We start from the raw sequence: 22,519 nt of genomic DNA, 5'->3' as shown, positions 1-22,519 counted from the left end.
TGCAGATATCCTTCCTTCCTTCCCAAGATATTTACAGTAAACCAGATTTGTAGAATCAGAATCAGAATTATTTTATTTGCCAAGTATGTTTGCACATACAGGAAATTGCCGTGTGTCGTTGGTGCACTGCACATAAAACAACAATATAAAAACAATATAGAACAAAACATATACAGTAACATAGTTATGGGCACGTGCGGTGCTAAAAAAAGTGAGTGTTCACGTACCTTAGTGTTCGACAGTGAAAAGTGTCTGAGTCCTGATGAAAACTTTTAGGGAGCACCTCTTATTTATTCACTTCGAGTTTGTGACGCAGCAGGTTGTCGGCTCTGACTGGTTCACCACAAAATTAAGGTGTGGCGAACATCCAGGCCAGTATGAACTTGTTTTGTAACACATTTTACATGGATGTCTCCTGCGTCATTAAAATTAATGACGCAGTTTAAATGGAACTCATCAGCTCGCGTGGTTCGTGTAAAAAATAATAAATAAACATTCGTATTGCACCACAGCTTGGTTGTATTTCCTCTTGTGAAGCTTTCTTTAAATCTTTGAAAAATTTTAAGGACCCATCGTATGCCCATTTCACCACAGTTGATATGGCTCCTTGGGGTCTTAATGAAATGTCTGTAACATATTTTGGTCAAAATACCACAAGGATCATTTAAAGCAGCCCTCCTCAGATTGACCTGTTTTGAGTGTAAGTGAATGATTCTGAACCAAACCAGGGGATTTTATTTTTGAAATTGACACTTTGAACCAAACAGTTCTAAAAGTTGATTTAACTTTTAAAAGATGCAGCAACAGTTTAACGCGATGGTAAACTGCATTTAACTCAGATTCACTGATGAGAACTTCTTTGTTTCCATCTGAATTCTTCGCTGCAGCTTTTCACAGAGAGAACAACATGTGGTGACTCTTCAGTGATGAGGTTTCTCCTCTGTGCTTCTTTCATGTGTCGACGGTGCCTTCGTCTCAGACAATACAATTCTTCACTTTCCAACACACTGGTTCAGAAATAATCAATCTAACAAACTGAGGCGTCGTGTTTTCAGGTTGTTTGTTCGTCCCGTCCTTGTGAACACGATATATCAGCAACACCATAAAGGAATCTCTTCACATTTGGTACAAACACTCAGTTTGACTCAAAGATGAACTGAATAGATTTTGGTGTTTTAGTTCAAAGGTCAAGGTCACGATGACCACATGTTCTTGTGAAGGTGATTTATCCGAATCCCCCGTAACATTCACTCTGACTCACGTGAGCTTGTTATCTTACGAACGCCTCGACTGAATCCTTTTGTCTCTAACCTTCACTTGGAATCACAGACTCAATGATTATATTTCAGAGGTCAAAGGTCAAAGATCATAGTGAATAATGTTGAGTGAATTCATTTTTCTATCGTCTGAGGTTCACTCCCTGTCTCGCTTTATATTTCTGATGTTTCTAACAGCCTCTGAAGATTGGTGATGATTCATATCTGAGAAATGTGATTATGATGTGTGAACTGGGTCACAAAGTGAACTATGACCCAGTTCAACTGTTTTTTTCCCAGTTTAACGTGACTCACGCAGTGTTCCAACCTGTTTGAACACGATGATGCCAGACAAATCAACAAACTGCTTCTGAATCTAGGTCATGGACACGTTACAACAGGAAGTTAATCTGAAACTATTGCTCTGTTTGTTTATGAACCAGTTCTCTGCTGCACCTTCATCACAGAAGAAAACACGACACACTCACTCTGAGTCTTTCAACTTTTTTTTTTAACAATAAAAAAATAAAAATGCACAAATAAAATGGTATTTATAGATCAAGATATATAGATCACGTGAGAGCCGAATTAACTAGAAATGTGATTAATTTAAATTAATTATGAATAAAATCATGTCACATCAGGTAAACTTTTAAAAATGCACTTAGTTTAAATATGTTAAAGCAGTTTAGCATCTCGTACTTCTGTCTTTTAGGAAGAACGTGGTTCAGATGAGAAGAAAACACATTTCATGAAGTAATGGATTAGATTTTTATGGAAATTGAAGAATTTTTTCTATTTTTACCAATAAGTCACATCAATCAATATCAATGTATATTAATATACTGTGAGGACCCAGCTGGTGAGCAGTGCCCCACATGGCTGAGGACAGCCAGGCAGAGGAAGCTAAGAGGCGTGGTGTTGGATGGGCGGTACTACTCCAGAGGATCCTCATAGGGAACTCCTCCCCTCCCAGGTGGCTCTGATTGTCCCTTACAGCTGGAGTGAATCAGCCAGGCAATCAGGAGCCATCTTAAAACCTCAAACAAGGGAGTGAGAGGCCGAGAGCTTCAGAGGAGTGAGACCCAAACGCTGTGGCCAGACAGTCTCAGGGTAAGAGGCCAGCGGCCTGCCTGTTTGTGAATGAAGAGGATTAATTGCTGTCTCTCTCTCTCGCTGGATCAGGAAGAGCCCGACGGAATCCCAGATGCCAGTCCGGTTTAGTGTTCTGAGTTACCTTTGTGCGCCCTTTTCACCTCAACTTATGAATAAACCTCATATGTTATGTTCACCACAACCTCCGCTTCTGACTGCTCTTTTTCCGGTTTGTGTACCCACTGTCTGCTTTTGCATAGCAAGGCTCCCACAATACATGTCTGTAAATGAATATGTTCAGTTGATCAATATAATACACTCTATCAATAAGGTTTCAAGTATATTCATGTTTGTGGTTCTATGAGAAAAAGAGACGACCCTCGTCCACCATACATCATATATTTGTTATAAGTGATTGAATAACACATGTCGGTGCAGTAAAGTGAATCATGTTTAATTCAAACGTTTAGAGGAAGAAGAACTCTAAATTACAGGGAGTGAATAAAATACAAAAATAAACTTGTATTCTTTCCTCTCTCTGGACAGAACATGTCGCACCTTGTTGAGTACGATGAGGGAAACTGTGGTTTGTGAATATGATCTGAACAAATAAAATGTCGTTTGAACACCTTTGCAACACCCACCCTGTCCTCTAGAGGGCGCTGCAGTCTTGAACACTTCAGTTGATGGATCATAGCAGCAGGCAAAACAGCAACTGTATGAAAATGTAAGATAATAATTTATCAACTGCTGAAAACGTGGCTGTTTCTATGGGGTGTTTTTATTGGAAGAAGCATTTTGTAAAATGTATTGGTTTAAAAATAAGGTAGGAAGGTAGCTTGTGTGTGTTTGTGTGTGTCCTTGGTTGTGTCTTTCTATGGTCGAGTCAACACGACCATAGGTCTTTACCCAAAACAGAGACACACCAACCAGTGTGTTACACTCACACTGATCACACACAGGAGTTCCCTGCTCGCTGTGTCTTCACGTCTCTTATTAGTCATTTCACTTTCAGACCGAGCTGCTGCTCCTTCATTTCATCCCTTCTTTCTTCTCTCGTCCGTCTCTCATACGCCGTCTCTCTTCAACTCCAAAACTCCCGTCCTATAAAAAGTGCTGGCATGTATCTCTAATGTCTCTACTCTCTACTGTCTGGACATATCACAGCACACACACACACACAGGAAAGATCACAGGGCATCCAGTTAACTGTAATGAAAGGTTGTAAAAATGGATCCCTGCAATATAACCCATGTTTTTGCTCCTCTCTCTCACACAGACACACACACACAGACAAACAGACACATACACTCACAGCATGTACAGTATTTTCACTTCCTTAACAACACGTTGGAACACCTGGATGCCTGCAGGTAAAGCAACACACACAATAATATAATTTGCTGAACGTGAGAAAACAAATTCACTGTTCCCACACACACACACACACACACACACACATGCATAGCAGGACTTATATTGATCTTAAGTTCATCATAACAAAATGAGAATCAAAACTCAGAAATGCCTTTTTAGCTAATCAGAACTATTAATCATGCTAGCTAGGTACAGGTAATTAATGTAATTTGAGGGTTCAACACTGCTTATACTTATTTAAGATACAACTGTGGTTACCTTATGCTTTACTTTTGCTCCTCTTCACAAGTTCTTATCTTCTTAGCTAGTTTCTCCAGCAAATAATCTTCTATTAAGATTAAGATAAGTTTATTTATACCAAACACATGTACAGACATGCACTACACACTCATGCAATGGTAGGTAAATTTAACCTCTGCATTTAACCCATCTGTGTGCAGGACACACAGAGCAGTGAGCGACCATGTACGGCGCTCGATGATAGCTACCTCTTGATGCTGAAAATGTCATCGCTGCTTGAATCATTACTAATGGGGACCAGGAAGTGGGTGGCACCCAACCATATTTGGAAGATGTGTGTGTGTGAAGCAGTGGGTGCAGTACTAGCTAGAAACAGAAGGGCCACCAATGAGAAATGCTCACACACTCACACTCACGAAAAAACATGTCTTATGGGCTAATGCTTAAAACATCAAGGGCACCTTCAGAGTAGCTCTAGTAGTCATTTAAAAGGGTTATCCTCATGGGGACCGGGATTTTGGACCCCAAAACGCAACCGGTCCCCATCACGTGACTGTGTAAACAGTCAACGGTCCCCACAGCGTGATGATTACAAGAACACACACACACACACACACAAACAGAGATGATGCAAAGTGGAATAAAGCTGGAAATCAAATAGAAGTGAGACCTGAAAGTGACAATTAGCTTTAAATGAGCAAATAACCTTCGTTCCCCTCGTGCGTGTAAAGGACCAGTGTCGTGTTGTCAGACCAGTTTAATGATTCCTCTCCCAGTGGATCAGGGTTTGAATGAAGCTCTTCATCACTGAGCTCCACGACAGACTCACAGTGTGAAGGATGTGTGCGTGTTTACCTGAAGGTGAACGTGTTAGCTGGAGGTTCAGGTTCAGACCTGATTCACAACATGAAGGAAACGAGCAGCGAGCTTCTAACGGCAGAGAGACGTCACACAAAAGTCCTTTAACACAACGGGACATTTAACAGGTTTTAGTTTGTGTTACACGGACACACGATGGAGAACTAGACTGAAGATCATTTAGGAACACATCCGCCTCGGTCTTACATTCGGCGCGGATATGATCGATTAATCGACATTTCATTCAGCAGATATCAATGTTTTGTGTTCGCAGCTCGGTTGAACGGAGCCGGGCTCGATCCAGTGAAGTTGTGTCCAGGTCTGATTCGCTTCTGGGTTAAATGATGAATGTGTTCAGTCGAGCTGCTTCACACACGAGTCGTTGTTTCCTCAGCTGATCCGCGGGAGAAGCGTTAAATCTACACACTTCACAACGAGGCTCGTGAAGCAGCTGCAGCATCTTCACGTGTCCACCACACAACCCTCGGGATTCGAACCTACCGCCTGCAGCTGGTGTCGAGCGGCCGCCTTCCCGAGTAGCGGCGGCGGGTCGCCCCTCTTCCAGCGCGGCTGCTCCCCGCCGGCTCGCTCCTCTCTCCTCTCCCGGCTCCTGGCGCCTCCGTCCAGGCTGCCGAAGTTCCACACGACCAGGGTCTGCAGCAGCAGCGCGGCCACCGCCGCCAGCAGGAGCCCGGAGCGGAGCCGGGCCGGCCTGCGGGAGCACAGGTTCATCTCTCTCCTCCCTCCGGACCATCTGAGGAGCAGCGAGGAGAGGGGTCCAGGAGGAGGAGAGGGGGAGGAGGGGGGGAGGAGGAGGAGGAGGAGGAGGGGGAGGAGGGAGCTGGCAAAGGCTGCAAATGAGGAGAGAGTCTGCAGCAGCACAGAGGAGGAGGACGCCCCCATGTGGCCATCAGAGAGTAAACGGTTTACAAAGGGAGGGGCAGGGCCGGAGCCAGCGCCTCCACGGCCCCGGACGACAGAGTTTAACCTGAAACCACATCTGTCCACAGCAGAGCTTCAGTCCCTGGTCATTCTGCTGAGCTCCAGTAAACCCAGTGAAGTATTACATCATTGTTACTGGTTTATGGAGAAGAGACTAAATGAGTTCAGCTTTAAACTGAATCTAAACTTTCAGTGTGAGTTTGTTCTCAGATTGAACTCTGGACACAAATGTTCTGGAGTTTGTCTTTTCACAAAAGAAGAAGTCGGTTCTCTGATCAGAGCGACAGTGAAAAGAGATTTATTCAGCACAGCTACAATTCAATCCACATGAAGAAAGTCTGGAAGAAACACAACAGTAAAAAGTTCAAAGATGAATTAAACTGAAGCAGCAGAACTTTCACATTATGTGTTTATGACCTGAGGAGATGATCACTTCGTCACTGCTTCTCCTCCTCTCCGTTACTGCTCCTTCTCCTCCTCTACGTCAGTGCTCCTCCAGCTCTCCTCCCCCACTCCGTCTGCTCCTCCTCCTCCTCTCCGTCACTGCTCCTCCTCCTCTCCGTTACTGCTCCTCCTCCTCCTCTCCTCTCCGTCAGTGCTCCTCCAGCTCTCCTCTCCGTCAGTGCTCCTTCTCCGCTCCGTCTGCTCCTCCTCCTTCTCTCCGTCACTGCTCCTCCTCCTCGTCTCCGCTCCATCACTGCTCCTCCTCGTCTCCAGCAGTGTTTCTCCTCCTCTCCGTCTGCTCCTCCTCTCCGTCACTGCTCCTCCTCCTCATCTCCGCTCCGTCACTGCTCCTCCTCCTCTCCGTCACTGCTCCTCCTCCTCTCCGTCACGGCTCCTCCTCTAACACACTTTCCAGCAGATTAGTCTGATTTCATGCATATTGCAGAGAAATGCCACTGATCTAATTGTGCAAACGTCTAGAAATAGAGACGACTTCTTCCCTTGTCTGCCCTTTCTTTCTTTCTTTCTTTCTTTCTTTCTTTCTTTATTTATCTCTTTTTTTCGTTGCTTCAGTTATTTTTATTCTGAAGTCTTGGTTCTGGATCTTCGTCCTTCAACCTTTATCTCCCTCCTCGCTCAGCGTGAATCACGTCTAGTGTGTGTGAAGTTTATCCTCTGTCCAGATCCGATCCTGAACTTTCATTTATTAATAATCCACATCCAGAGGTGGAATGTTACGAAGTATTTTTACTTCATTACTGTACTTAAGAAAATGTTTACGTATCTGTACTTGACTTAAGTTAAAACTTTTACTCCGTTACATTTTGCAGCTATTATCTATACTTTTACTCCACTACATTTCTACAATATGTGTTGTTACTCGTTACATTTTATGAACACAGCTTCGGGAAATATGGATTACGTTGCTGTTTTGGAAGTTTAAACACGGACACACACACACACGTGTCCTTACACCGCAAAAAGACGTTTAGAATTATGTTTATAATAATGAAAACAAGTAACGAAGTAACCACAATGCTTGTGCCTTTATCAGCCAGGTGCTAAACAACTAAGCGTAATGCTTTTTCATGCAACAACGAGGAACACCTGCCATTTAGCGATCTTTTTCGTTTTTCAGGAACTACCTTTTCAAAATAAAAGTATAACATTTCTCCTTCCGTCTAAACCATTTCAAAATATTCAGAAGATGAATATTTTGAATGCCTGACCAATGGTCAAATTTTCATTTCAAGGTCCTTCATTTAAATTTTCTCATTCTAAGATCTGCCTTGTTCTGACCAGTTTTAGTTGTTTTTCATGTTCCATGTTTCCATTTTTTACACACTTACAATTAAATATAAGATTTAAAGATATAACATGTTGTCTTTATTGGTTTGTCTTAAAGGTTTTAACTTTGCAGATAATCCCTGGTAGATAACTTGTCATCCGCAGAATTGTAAGATAGAGTGTGAACAGTATTACAGAGGGTAAGCACAATAAGTACACCAACCTTTCCAATAAACAAATGTTGTTGCTTATAATTATTACTAGTAGTGACATCTGTAGAGGCATGAGTATTACCAGTAGCTATATCTGCATTCTTTATCAAAATGGCACAGCCTAGACATTGAGAGGCAACCCATTGCGTCAATACTTTTACTTTTAATACTTATAGTAAATTTAAAAGTAAGTACTTTTTACTTTTAATTAAGTAGGATTGTTGATGTAGTACTTTTACTTTTACTTAAGTATATATTTTCCTGGGTACTTGTACTTTTACTTAAGTACTAAACTTCAGGATTCCACCAACACTGTCCACATCTGTACTTGAAGGAGAAATACTCATAGAGCTGGTGAGAACGAAAATGTGAATAATAAGTCAGTATTTTAAAATCTAAATCAGTTATGAAACCTTGTAGACCTGCAGGTTTCAGGCAGCACAATGGCATCACTTCCTGGAGTCTACGTGTAAATATGAAGCTGCAGTCCGTTATCTGTTAGCTTAGCATAATGGAAACAAGAACCTCTTTAAGATCACTAACATATCATATCTTATGTATTTATTCTAACCCAAAGTCCAAACGTGACGCATCATGATTTCTGGAGGTTTATGTGTTAAAAACACGATCTACAGAAACTGTGAAGGAGTTTCAGAGATGAAATGAACAGGACACTTGGTTTTCAACAAACAGCTTCTCAGGTTTATTCAGCAGATTGGTAACATCTCGCTGGTCAGATGTTCACATGATCCCACATCAAGACGACCACGATCCTTAACCTCTGGCGGTGGCTGCGGCTGCTGCAGCGGCGTCTCGGGCGGTTTTTTCGGCGGCGGCTTTGGCGGCAGCGGCGGTGGCGGCTGCGGCGGCGGCGGCGTCAGAGGCAGTGTCGGCGGCTGCTGAGAAGGCGTCAGCGGCGGGGGCTACAGCGGCTGCGGCAGGGTCGGCGACTGCGGCAGCTTTGGCTGCGGGGTCGGGGTTGGCTTCATTGATTCTGCAGAGATTAATGGTATTATTAAAATTATTATGATAATATTATATATCACAACATTTACTGGTCCGTCACTTTCACCGAACCCAGTGATGACAGTGTTCAATATCTGTGTGTGATAGAAATTAAAGGCAGTTTTACTGTTCTACAAATTAGACAAGTTCTCTAGTTTTGTTTCATTTAAAATCATAATAATCAAGTAATTATTGAAATGAAAGGTAGGTCTTAAGTTGAGCTATATGCCAGTCTGGTGAGGTATATTGTGGTATATTATTAGTGTAATGCTGCTAATACTTCAACTCTGTCAGAAAACAGTAAAAAAAAAAATTGTGTGTACTGTGTTGTCAGCTTTATAGAGAATATGTAAGTCACTCTTGATAATTATGTACAACATTGATTTATCTCATTTAGGCAGCATAATGCCCAGAAAAGAGAGACTCCAAAAGCAGAAGGACGGAACTGCAGCAAGCAGCTCAGGGTAGCAGCTCTCTTTTATCTTGGATCAGGCCATCAACTAGTAAAACAAATTATGGTTCATAATAGACAGTAGTATGAATTGAAAATATCCCACTGTGTTTTCTATTTATTCATTATTATTATTTTCAATTTTATAAATAATTTTGGCGATGGGTGCCCTTTTTTGGGGGTTTTAGCACTTGCCCCCCAAAATGTCTGTGCACGTGCCTGCCCCTCTGGGATAATGCAGATATCATTCCTTCCTTCCCAAGATATTTACAGTAAAACCAGATTTATAGAAGAAACAAAGTGAGTGTTCACGTACCTTATTGTCCAAAATAAGAAAATTAATTGTCCGACGGTGAAGAGTGAGAGAGCCATTTTGAGAGTTTTTAGGGAGCACTGCTTCACTACAAAATGAAGATGTGGTAAAGATACAGGCGAATGTGAGTCTGTTTTGTAGTAAATGGAGCCTGAGTCATCGCTTGACTGTCAACCAATCTGAGCAGATTGGCACAACACTCCCCCAGTTTTGTTTAAGTTCAAACATCTCATGAACTAAATCAATAGTTTAAATGTGACCCAGTTCACTTTGTTTTTCCCAGTTTAATGAACTCACACAGTTTTCCAGCCTGTGGGAAACGATGATGCCAGCGATGGTTCAGTCAAATCAACAAACTGCTTCTGAAACGAGGTCATGAACACGTTGCGTCAGGAAGTTAAACTCAAACGTGGCTCTCTTTGTTTCTGCGCTAATTCTCTGCTGCAACATTAATGAATGAACATTTATTATGAACATAATATAGTATAAAAACACAAATTGCTAACAACTTGCTAACTAAACAAAGTTGTGTATGTGAGTGTGTGTGTCTATGTAAATTGGAGTTCTCCCAAAATGGCGGCTGTCCAAAAGGTTAGCATCTTCCTCTGTGCTTCTAAGATGGTCGCTGGTCAACCTAAAGAAACAGCCCCCCTTCTTTTGAAGTGGTTTTACGACAGGTAGCGTGGGAGGAGATAACTATGTGAAGAGATATGCGTGTGTCTGTGTTGGTTCTAAGTCAGACAAAGGGTGTAGAATGAAATGCAAAGAAAGACTGGGGAGGAGGAGCCTAGCAAATTAAAATTACTTTCGAATAACTTATAACCAAAGTATCACAACACAAATCAAACTTATAAACACCACAAAAAATCGAATAAACAGTTTTGCTTAGCCTAGTATAATTGTTAAGCCCAGTTGTGTTACTCGTCCGAGGAAAAGGGAAAAAGGAAGTTGCAGTTCAGTTCGCAATTCTGTGAAGTCTTCTGGCTGGTCCTTTGATTTCTACCTTCGTGGTTCTGTTGAGCTGTGGAACTCGGTTGCTGGTTGAAGTTCCCCTGCAGGACATTGAGTTGCTACTAGGAGTTTGGTAGAGCTTGAGTTGCGAGGAGGTTTCCTTGGTGAGATGAGCTGGAAGCTGCACCTTTGCGCTCCTCTCGTAGAGTTGGACGCGTAGAGATGATACGAGCTGGAGAAATCAGGCTTCTCCTGTCTGCGATGCAGCAAGAGAGGCTGGACATCCTTCCGCCCTCAGACGGATTGAAGAAAGAGATCGGGGAGGGGGAGAAGCGACTTATATTGCCCAGGACCTCACAGGTCATGGGGTACAGAGTGACCAATAGGAGTGACCCTTGTGGCTTTTCACACCTCTGTGTGAAGTTGAGGAATCCTGGGAGACTGAGTTCCCTGTGATCTGGCTTTTTCCAGAACAATGGAACATGTGGTTTCAGGCTTTTGACTTCACATATAGGCTGAAGAGAAGGCCTTTGGTTTCATAAAGACACTGTCCCAACAGCGCCATCTACTGATCAAGTCTGTCTCTCTATCTTATACCTCCGGTACCAGAGCGACGAGCCCCCTCAGGGAGCCGGTCGACCCTCTCGCGGTGCTGGCCGGTCCCTCCCGGGAGCTCGTCGCCGTGGAGCGGGCCGCCACATCTGTGGCGGCACATCCTGAATCGAAAATGGTGGACTTCCCCTGAATGTTTACTTGAAGGAGGAATACTCATAAAGCTAGTGAGAGCGTTCTTTTTCTCGAATAATCAGAAATGTGAAAATCAGTCAGTATTTTAAAATCTAAATCAGTTGATATGAAACCTTGTAAACCTCTTTAGAAACTGACTTCTTTGTGTTGCCCTCTGCTGGTCAGACTGAGAATGCAGGTTTCAGGCAGCACATTGGCATCACTTTCTGGAGTCTAAGTGTAAATATAAAGCTGCAGTCCGTCATCTGTTAGCTTAGCATAATGGAAACAAGAACCTCTTTAAGATCACCAACATATCATATCTTATGTATTTATTCTGACCCAAATGCAAACGTGACGCATCATGATTTCTGGAGGTTTATGTGTTAAAAACATGATCTACAGAAACTGTGAAGGAGTTTCAGAGATGAAATGAACAGGACACTTGGTTTTCAAAAAACAGCTTCTCAGGTTTATTCAGCAGATTGGTAACATCTCGCTGCTCAGATGTTCACATGATCCCACATCAAGACGACCACGATCATTAATGGCCAGCTTTGGTGGCGGCTGCTGCTTTGGCAGCAGCGGCGGCGGTGGCTTCGGCGGCGGCTTTGGCGGCGGCTGCGGTGGCTGCGGCGGCTCTGGCTGGGGCGTCCATGTTGATGTCAGTGATTCTGCAGAAATTAATGGTATTATTAAAATTATTTTGAAAATATTATATATCCCAACATGTACTGGTCCGTCACTTTCACCGAATCCAGTGATGACAGTGTTCAGTATCCCCCCCCCCCCCCCCCCCCCCAACATAAAATAAAATGACAGCTTCTTCATTCAAACTAAAATCATTTGTTCTTCTGCCTCTCAAACTCTGTTTCCTTCAACCAGCAGGTGTCACCAGATCATCAGGAAGTTTCCTTGAGGCCTTTTTAGGTTTAGGGCTGAAAACAGGAAGTGCTGATGTGAAACATTATGTTAATAAAGATGGTCTACGTTGTCATCTTGTGTTAAACAGGGTCAAACAGGGACTCCATCCGTTTTATATCAATCAAACCAAATTGATCAGAAACATGAGCAATGGAACTGGCCGGTGAAACTGAAGCAGACAGACTTTAACTGCTGCTGATGTTTCCACAGTGATGAAATAAAGATCACTTCTTCTTCTTCTGTGCATATAAACTAGTTTTCCAGTTTTTCAGAACAAACTTTCCATCCGACGAACACAGATGAAGATCTTCATCTTTTACCACTGGCTGTAAAACAAATGGCCCCTCTGGGATAATGCAGATATCCTTCCTTCCTTCCCAAGATATTTACAGTAAACCAGATTTGTAGAATCAGAATCAGAATTATTTTATTTGCCAAGTATGTTTGCACATACAGGAAATTGCCGTGTGTCGTTGGTGCACTGCACATAAAACAACAATATAAAAACAATATAGAACAAAACATATACAGTAACATAGTTATGGGCACGTGCGGTGCTAAACAAAGTGAGTGTTCACGTACCTTAGTGTTCGACAGTGAAAAGTGTCTGAGTCCTGATGAAAACTTTTAGGGAGCACCTCTTATTTATTCACTTCGAGTTTGTGACGCAGCAGGTTGTCGGCTCTGACTGGTTCACCACAAAATTAAGGTGTGGCGAACATCCAGGCCAGTATGAACTTGTTTTGTAACACATTTTACATGGATGTCTCCTGCGTCATTAAAATTAATGACGCAGTTTAAATGGAACTCATCAGCTCGCGTGGTTCGTGTAAAAAATAATAAATAAACATTCGTATTGCACCACAGCTTGGTTGTATTTCCTCTTGTGAAGCTTTCTTTAAATCTTTGAAAAAATTTTAAGGACCCATCGTATGCCCATTTCACCACAGTTGATATGGCTCCTTGGGGTCTTAATGAAATGTCTGTAACATATTTTGGTCAAAATACCACAAGGATCATTTAAAGCAGCCCTCCTCAGATTGACCTGTTTTGAGTGTAAGTGAATGATTCTGAACCAAACCAGGGGATTTTATTTTTGAAATTGACACTTTGAACCAAACAGTTCTAAAAGTTGATTTAACTTTTAAAAGATGCAGCAACAGTTTAACTCGATGGTAAACTGCATTTAACTCAGATTCACTGATGAGAACTTCTTTGTTTCCATCTGAATTCTTCGCTGCAGCTTTTCACAGAGAGAACAACATGTGGTGACTCTTCAGTGATGAGGTTTCTCCTCTGTGCTTCTTTCATGTGTCGACGGTGCCTTCGTCTCAGACAATACAATTCTTCACTTTCCAACACACTGGTTCAGAAATAATCAATCTAACAAACCGAGGCGTCGTGTTTTCAGGTTGTTTGTTCGTCCCGTCCTTGTGAACACGATATATCAGCAACAGCTTAAAGGAATCTCTTCACATTTGGTACAAACACTCAGTTTGACTCAAAGATGAACTGAATAGATTTTGGTGTTTTAGTTCAAAGGTCAAGGTCACGATGACCACATGTTCTTGTGAAGGTGATTTATCCGAATCCCCCGTAACGTTCACTCTGACTCACGTGAGCTTGTTATCTTACGAACGCCTCGACTGAATCCTTTTGTCTCTAACGTTCACTTGGAATCACAGACTCAATGATTATATTTCAGAGGTCAAAGGTCAAAGATCATAGTGAATAATGTTGAGTGAATTCATTTTTCTATCGTCTGAGGTTCACTCCCTGTCTCGCTTTATATTTCTGATGTTTCTAACAGCCTCTGAAGATTGGTGATGATTCATATCTGAGAAATGTGATTATGATGTGTGAACTGGGTCACAAAGTGAACTATGACCCAGTTCAACTGTTTTTTTCCCAGTTTAACGTGACTCACGCAGTGTTCCAACCTGTTTGAACACGATGATGCCAGACAAATCAACAAACTGCTTCTGAATCTAGGTCATGGACACGTTACAACAGGAAGTTAATCTGAAACGATTGCTCTGTTTGTTTATGAACCAGTTCTCTGCTGCACCTTCATCACAGAAGAAAACACGACACACTCACTCTGAGTCTTTCAACTATTTTTTTTAACAATAAAAAAATAAAAATGCACAAATAAAATGGTATTTATAGATCAAGATATATAGATCACGTGAGAGCCGAATTAACTAGAAATGTGATTAATTTAAATTAATTATGAATAAAATCATGTCACATCAGGTAAACTTTTAAAAATGCACTTAGTTTAAATATGTTAAAGCAGTTTAGCATCTCGTACTTCTGTCTTTTAGGAAGAACGTGGTTCAGATGAGAAGAAAACACATTTCATGAAGTAATGGATTAGATTTTTATGGAAATTGAAGAATTTTTTCTATTTTTACCAATAAGTCACATCAATCAATATCAATGTATATTAATATACTGTGAGGACCCAGCTGGTGAGCAGTGCCCCACATGGCTGAGGACAGCCAGGCAGAGGAAGCTAAGAGGCGTGGTGTTGGATGGGCGGTACTACTCCAGAGGATCCTCATAGGGAACTCCTCCCCTCCCAGGTGGCTCTGATTGTCCCTTACAGCTGGAGTGAATCAGCCAGGCAATCAGGAGCCATCTTAAAACCTCAAACAAGGGAGTGAGAGGCCGAGAGCTTCAGAGGAGTGAGACCCAAACGCTGTGGCCAGACAGTCTCAGGGTAAGAGGCCAGCGGCCTGCCTGTTTGTGAATGAAGAGGATTAATTGCTGTCTCTCTCTCTCGCTGGATCAGGAAGAGCCCGACGGAATCCCAGATGCCAGTCCGGTTTAGTGTTCTGAGTTACCTTTGTGCGCCCTTTTCACCTCAACTTATGAATAAACCTCATATGTTATGTTCACCACAACCTCCGCTTCTGACTGCTCTTTTTCCGGTTTGTGTACCCACTGTCTGCTTTTGCATAGCAAGGCTCCCACAATACATGTCTGTAAATGAATATGTTCAGTTGATCAATATAATACACTCTATCAATAAGGTTTCAAGTATATTCATGTTTGTGGTTCTATGAGAAAAAGAGACGACCCTCGTCCACCATACATCATATATTTGTTATAAGTGATTGAATAACACATGTCGGTGCAGTAAAGTGAATCATGTTTAATTCAAACGTTTAGAGGAAGAAGAACTCTAAATTACAGGGAGTGAATAAAATACAAAAATAAACTTGTATTCTTTCCTCTCTCTGGACAGAACATGTCGCACCTTGTTGAGTACGATGAGGGAAACTGTGGTTTGTGAATATGATCTGAACAAATAAAATGTCGTTTGAACACCTTTGCAACACCCACCCTGTCCTCTAGAGGGCGCTGCAGTCTTGAACACTTCAGTTGATGGATCATAGCAGCAGGCAAAACAGCAACTGTATGAAAATGTAAGATAATAATTTATCAACTGCTGAAAACGTGGCTGTTTCTATGGGGTGTTTTTATTGGAAGAAGCATTTTGTAAAATGTATTGGTTTAAAAATAAGGTAGGAAGGTAGCTTGTGTGTGTTTGTGTGTGTCCTTGGTTGTGTCTTTCTATGGTCGAGTCAACACGACCATAGGTCTTTACCCAAAACAGAGACACACCAACCAGTGTGTTACACTCACACTGATCACACACAGGAGTTCCCTGCTCGCTGTGTCTTCACGTCTCTTATTAGTCATTTCACTTTCAGACCGAGCTGCTGCTCCTTCATTTCATCCCTTCTTTCTTCTCTCGTCCGTCTCTCATACGCCGTCTCTCTTCACCTCCAAAACTCCCGTCCTATAAAAAGTGCTGGCATGTATCTCTAATGTCTCTACTCTCTACTGTCTGGACATATCACAGCACACACACACACACACAGGAAAGATCACAGGGCATCCAGTTAACTGTAATGAAAGGTTGTAAAAATGGATCCCTGCAATATAACCCATGTTTTTGCTCCTCTCTCTCTCTCTCACACAGACACACACACACAGACAAACAGACACACACACTCACAGCATGTACAGTATTTTCACTTCTTAACAACACGTTGGAACACCTGGATGCCTGCAGGTAAAGCAACACACACAATAATATAATTTGCTCAACGTGAGAAAACAAATTCACTGTTCCCACACACACACACACACACACACACACATGCATAGCAGGACTTATATTGATCTTAAGTTCATCATAACAAAATGAGAATCAAAACTCAGAAATGCCTTTTTAGCTAATCAGAACTATTAATCATGCTAGCTAGGTACAGGTAATTAATGTAATTTGAGGGTTCAACACTGCTTATACTTATTTAAGATACAACTGTGGTTACCTTATGCTTTACTTTTGCTCCTCTTCACAAGTTCTTATCTTCTTAGCTAGTTTCTCCAGCAAATAATCTTCTATTAAGATTAAGATAAGTTTATTTATACCAAACACATGTACAGACATGCACTACACACTCATGCAATGGTAGGTAAATTTAACCTCTGCATTTAACCCATCTGTGTGCAGGACACACAGAGCAGTGAGCGACCATGTACGGCGCTCGATGATAGCTACCTCTTGATGCTGAAAATGTCATCGCTGCTTGAATCATTACTAATGGGGACCAGGAAGTGGGTGGCACCCAACCATATTTGGAAGATGTGTGTGTGTGAAGCAGTGGGTGCAGTACTAGCTAGAAACAGAAGGGCCACCAATGAGCAATGCTCACACACTCACACTCACGAAAAAACATGTCTTATGGGCTAATGCTTAAAACATCAAGGGCACCTTCAGAGTAGCTCTAGTAGTCATTTAAAAGGGTTATCCTCATGGGGACCGGGATTTTGGACCCCAAAACGCAACCGGTCCCCATCACGTGACTGTGTAAACAGTCAACGGTCCCCACAGCGTGATGATTACAAGAACACACACACACACACACACAAACAGAGATGATGCAAAGTGGAATAAAGCTGGAAATCAAATAGAAGTGAGACCTGAAAGTGACAATTAGCTTTAAATGAGCAAATAACCTTCGTTCCCCTCGTGCGTGTAAAGGACCAGTGTCGTGTTGTCAGACCAGTTTAATGATTCCTCTCCCAGTGGATCAGGGTTTGAATGAAGCTCTTCATCACTGAGCTCCACGACAGACTCACAGTGTGAAGGATGTGTGCGTGTTTACCTGAAGGTGAACGTGTTAGCTGGAGGTTCAGGTTCAGACCTGATTCACAACATGAAGGAAACGAGCAGCGAGCTTCTAACGGCAGAGAGACGTCACACAAAAGTCCTTTAACACAACGGGACATTTAACAGGTTTTAGTTTGTGTTACACGGACACACGATGGAGAACTAGACTGAAGATCATTTAGGAACACATCCGCCTCGGTCTTACATTCGGCGCGGATATGATCGATTAATCGACATTTCATTCAGCAGATATCAATGTTTTGTGTTCGCAGCTCGGTTGAACGGAGCCGGGCTCGATCCAGTGAAGTTGTGTCCAGGTCTGATTCGCTTCTGGGTTTAATGATGAATTTGTTCAGTCGAGCTGCTTCACACACGAGTCGTTGTTTCCTCAGCTGATCCGCGGGAGAAGCGTTAAATCTACACACTTCACAACGAGGCTCGTGAAGCAGCTGCAGCATCTTCACGTGTCCACCACACAACCCTCGGGATTCGAACCTACCGCCTGCAGCTGGTGTCGAGCGGCCGCCTTCCCGAGTAGCGGCGGCGGGTCGCCCCTCTTCCAGCGCGGCTGCTCCCCGCCGGCTCGCTCCTCTCTCCTCTCCCGGCTCCTGGCGCCTCCGTCCAGGCTGCCGAAGTTCCACACGACCAGGGTCTGCAGCAGCAGCGCGGCCACCGCCGCCAGCAGGAGCCCGGAGCGGAGCCGGGCCGGCCTGCGGGAGCACGGGTTCATCTCTCTCCTCCCTCCGGACTATCTGAGGAGCAGCGAGGAGAGGGGTCCAGGAGGAGGAGAGGGGGAGGAGGGGGGAGGAGGAGGAGGAGGAGGAGGGGGAGGAGGGAGCTGGCAAAGGCTGCAAATGAGGAGAGAGTCTGCAGCAGCACAGAGGAGGAGGACGCCCCCATGTGGCCATCAGAGAGTAAACGGTTTACAAAGGGAGGGGCAGGGCCGGAGCCAGCGCCTCCACGGCCCCGGACGACAGAGTTTAACCTGAAACCACATCTGTCCACAGCAGAGCTTCAGTCCCTGGTCATTCTGCTGAGCTCCAGTAAACCCAGTGAAGTATTACATCATTGTTACTGGTTTATGGAGAAGAGACTAAATGAGTTCAGCTTTAAACTGAATCTAAACTTTCAGTGTGAGTTTGTTCTCAGATTGAACTCTGGACACAAATGTTCTGGAGTTTGTCTTTTCACAAAAGAAGAAGTCGGTTCTCTGATCAGAGCGACAGTGAAAAGAGATTTATTCAGCACAGCTACAATTCAATCCACATGAAGAAAGTCTGGAAGAAACAGGAATAAAAAATGAAAGTTGTTATCGTGCAAAATATCTCAACACAACAGTAAAAAGTTCAAAGATGAATTAAACTGAAGCAGCAGAACTTTCACATTATGTGTTTATGACCTGAGGAGATGATCACTTCGTCACTGCTTCTCCTCCTCTCCGTTACTGCTCCTTCTCCTCCTCTACGTCAGTGCTCCTCCAGCTCTCCTCCCCCACTCCGTCTGCTCCTCCTCCTCCTCTCCGTCACTGCTCCTCCTCCTCTCCGTTACTGCTCCTCCTCCTCCTCTCCTCTCCGTCAGTGCTCCTCCAGCTCTCCTCTCCGTCAGTGCTCCTTCTCCGCTCCGTCTGCTCCTCCTCCTTCTCTCCGTCACTGCTCCTCCTCCTCGTCTCCGCTCCATCACTGCTCCTCCTCGTCTCCAGCAGTGTTTCTCCTCCTCTCCGTCTGCTCCTCCTCTCCGTCACTGCTCCTCCTCCTCATCTCCGCTCCGTCACTGCTCCTCCTCCTCTCCGTCACTGCTCCTCCTCCTCTCCGTCACGGCTCCTCCTCTAACACACTTTCCAGCAGATTAGTCTGATTTCATGCATATTGCAGAGAAATGCCACTGATCTAATTGTGCAAACGTCTAGAAATAGAGACGACTTCTTCCCTTGTCTGCCCTTTCTTTCTTTCTTTCTTTCTTTCTTTCTTTCTTTCTTTATCTCTTTTTTTCGTTGCTTCAGTTATTTTTATTCTGAAGTCTTGGTTCTGGATCTTCGTCCTTCAACCTTTATCTCCCTCCTCGCTCAGCGTGAATCACGTCTAGTGTGTGTGAAGTTCATCCTCTGTCCAGATCCGATCCTGAACTTTCATTTATTAATAATCCACATCCAGAGGTGGAATGTTACGAAGTATTTTTACTTCATTACTGTACTTAAGAAAATGTTTACGTATCTGTACTTGACTTAAGTTAAAACTTTTACTCCGTTACATTTTGCAGCTATTATCTATACTTTTACTCCACTACATTTCTACAATATGTGTTGTTACTCGTTACATTTTATGAACACAGCTTCGGGAAATATGGATTACGTTGCTGTTTTGGAAGTTTAAACACGGACACACACACACACGTGTCCTTACACCGCAAAAAGACGTTTAGAATTATGTTTATAATAATGAAAACAAGTAACGAAGTAACCACAATGCTTGTGCCTTTATCAGCCAGGTGCTAAACAACTAAGCGTAATGCTTTTTCATGCAACAACGAGGAACACCTGCCATTTAGCGATCTTTTTCGTTTTTCAGGAACTACCTTTTCAAAATAAAAGTATAACATTTCTCCTTCCGTCTAAACCATTTCAAAATATTCAGAAGATGAATATTTTGAATGCCTGACCAATGGTCAAATTTTCATTTCAAGGTCCTTCATTTAAATTTTCTCATTCTAAGATCTGCCTTGTTCTGACCAGTTTTAGTTGTTTTTCATGTTCCATGTTTCCATTTTTTACACACTTACAATTAAATATAAGATTTAAAGATATAACATGTTGTCTTTATTGGTTTGTCTTAAAGGTTTTAACTTTGCAGATAATCCCTGGTAGATAACTTGTCATCCGCAGAATTGTAAGATAGAGTGTGAACAGTATTACAGAGGGTAAGCACAATAAGTACACCAACCTTTCCAATAAACAAATGTTGTTGCTTATAATTATTACTAGTAGTGACATCTGTAGAGGCATGAGTATTACCAGTAGCTATATCTGCATTCTTTATCAAAATGGCACAGCCTAGACATTGAGAGGCAACCCATTGCGTCAATACTTTTACTTTTAATACTTATAGTAAATTTAAAAGTAAGTACTTTTTACTTTTAATTAAGTAGGATTGTTGATGTAGTACTTTTACTTTTACTTAAGTATATATTTTCCTGGGTACTTGTACTTTTACTTAAGTACTAAACTTCAGGATTCCACCAACACTGTCCACATCTGTACTTGAAGGAGAAATACTCATAGAGCTGGTGAGAACGAAAATGTGAATAATAAGTCAGTATTTTAAAATCTAAATCAGTTATGAAACCTTGTAGACCTGCAGGTTTCAGGCAGCACAATGGCATCACTTCCTGGAGTCTACGTGTAAATATGAAGCTGCAGTCCGTTATCTGTTAGCTTAGCATAATGGAAACAAGAACCTCTTTAAGATCACTAACATATCATATCTTATGTATTTATTCTAACCCAAAGTCCAAACGTGACGCATCATGATTTCTGGAGGTTTATGTGTTAAAAACACGATCTACAGAAACTGTGAAGGAGTTTCAGAGATGAAATGAACAGGACACTTGGTTTTCAACAAACAGCTTCTCAGGTTTATTCAGCAGATTGGTAACATCTCGCTGGTCAGATGTTCACATGATCCCACATCAAGACGACCACGATCCTTAACCTCTGGCGGTGGCTGCGGCTGCTGCAGCGGCGTCTCGGGCGGTTTTTTCGGCGGCGGCTTTGGCGGCAGCGGCGGTGGCGGCTGCGGCGGCGGCGGCGTCAGAGGCAGTGTCGGCGGCTGCTGAGAAGGCGTCAGCGGCGGGGGCTACAGCGGCTGCGGCAGGGTCGGCGACTGCGGCAGCTTTGGCTGCGGGGTCGGGGTTGGCTTCATTGATTCTGCAGAGATTAATGGTATTATTAAAATTATTATGATAATATTATATATCACAACATTTACTGGTCCGTCACTTTCACCGAACCCAGTGATGACAGTGTTCAATATCTGTGTGTGATAGAAATTAAAGGCAGTTTTACTGTTCTACAAATTAGACAAGTTCTCTAGTTTTGTTTCATTTAAAATCATAATAATCAAGTAATTATTGAAATGAAAGGTAGGTCTTAAGTTGAGCTATATGCCAGTCTGGTGAGGTATATTGTGGTATATTATTAGTGTAATGCTGCTAATACTTCAACTCTGTCAGAAAACAGTAAAAAAAAAAATTGTGTGTACTGTGTTGTCAGCTTTATAGAGAATATGTAAGTCACTCTTGATAATTATGTACAACATTGATTTATCTCATTTACAAAATTTGCAGCATAATGCCCAGAAAAGAGAGACTCCAAAAGCAGAAGGACGGAACTGCAGCAAGCAGCTCAGGGTAGCAGCTCTCTTTTATCTTGGATCAGGCCATCAACTAGTAAAACAAATTATGGTTCATAATAGACAGTAGTATGAATTGAAAATATCCCACTGTGTTTTCTATTTATTCATTATTATTATTTTCAATTTTATAAATAATTTTGGCGATGGGTGCCCTTTTTTGGGGGTTTTAGCACTTGCCCCCCAAAATGTCTGTGCACGTGCCTGCCCCTCTGGGATAATGCAGATATCATTCCTTCCTTCCCAAGATATTTACAGTAAAACCAGATTTATAGAAGAAACAAAGTGAGTGTTCACGTACCTTATTGTCCAAAATAAGAAAATTAATTGTCCGACGGTGAAGAGTGAGAGAGCCATTTTGAGAGTTTTTAGGGAGCACTGCTTCACTACAAAATGAAGATGTGGTAAAGATACAGGCGAATGTGAGTCTGTTTTGTAGTAAATGGAGCCTGAGTCATCGCTTGACTGTCAACCAATCTGAGCAGATTGGCACAACACTCCCCCAGTTTTGTTTAAGTTCAAACATCTCATGAACTAAATCAATAGTTTAAATGTGACCCAGTTCACTTTGTTTTTCCCAGTTTAATGAACTCACACAGTTTTCCAGCCTGTGGGAAACGATGATGCCAGCGATGGTTCAGTCAAATCAACAAACTGCTTCTGAAACGAGGTCATGAACACGTTGCGTCAGGAAGTTAAACTCAAACGTGGCTCTCTTTGTTTCTGCGCTAATTCTCTGCTGCAACATTAATGAATGAACATTTATTATGAACATAATATAGTATAAAAACACAAATTGCTAACAACTTGCTAACTAAACAAAGTTGTGTATGTGAGTGTGTGT

General features: G+C 42.5%; 2 protein-coding genes across 2 annotated transcripts; both read right to left on the bottom strand.

Annotated features, from left to right (window-relative positions):
• Positions 1–7,575: 7,575 nt before the first annotated feature.
• LOC128458103 (ice-structuring protein A-like) lies at positions 7,576–9,824 on the bottom strand. The gene is made up of 2 exons (XM_053442758.1): positions 9,484–9,824; positions 7,576–8,705 (listed from the first exon to the last, which is right to left on the bottom strand). The coding sequence occupies exons 1-2, from the start codon at positions 9,537–9,539 to the stop codon at positions 8,486–8,488; spliced, it is 276 nt and encodes a 91-aa protein (XP_053298733.1). The 5' UTR covers positions 9,540–9,824; the 3' UTR covers positions 7,576–8,485.
• Positions 9,825–20,061: 10,237 nt separating this feature from the next.
• On the bottom strand, positions 20,062–22,317 carry LOC128458102 (ice-structuring protein A-like). The gene is made up of 2 exons (XM_053442755.1): positions 21,977–22,317; positions 20,062–21,191 (listed from the first exon to the last, which is right to left on the bottom strand). Exons 1-2 carry the CDS (start codon positions 22,030–22,032, stop codon positions 20,972–20,974), a joined length of 276 nt encoding a protein of 91 aa, XP_053298730.1. The 5' UTR covers positions 22,033–22,317; the 3' UTR covers positions 20,062–20,971.
• Positions 22,318–22,519: the final 202 nt, after the last annotated feature.

This window comes from Pleuronectes platessa, chromosome 16 (assembly GCF_947347685.1).
Source record: "Pleuronectes platessa chromosome 16, fPlePla1.1, whole genome shotgun sequence".
In the NCBI taxonomy this organism is placed as follows: Eukaryota; Metazoa; Chordata; class Actinopteri; order Pleuronectiformes; family Pleuronectidae; genus Pleuronectes; species Pleuronectes platessa.
Note: the sequence above shows the minus strand (reverse complement) of the source record. Positions and strands in the feature narration are given on the sequence as shown.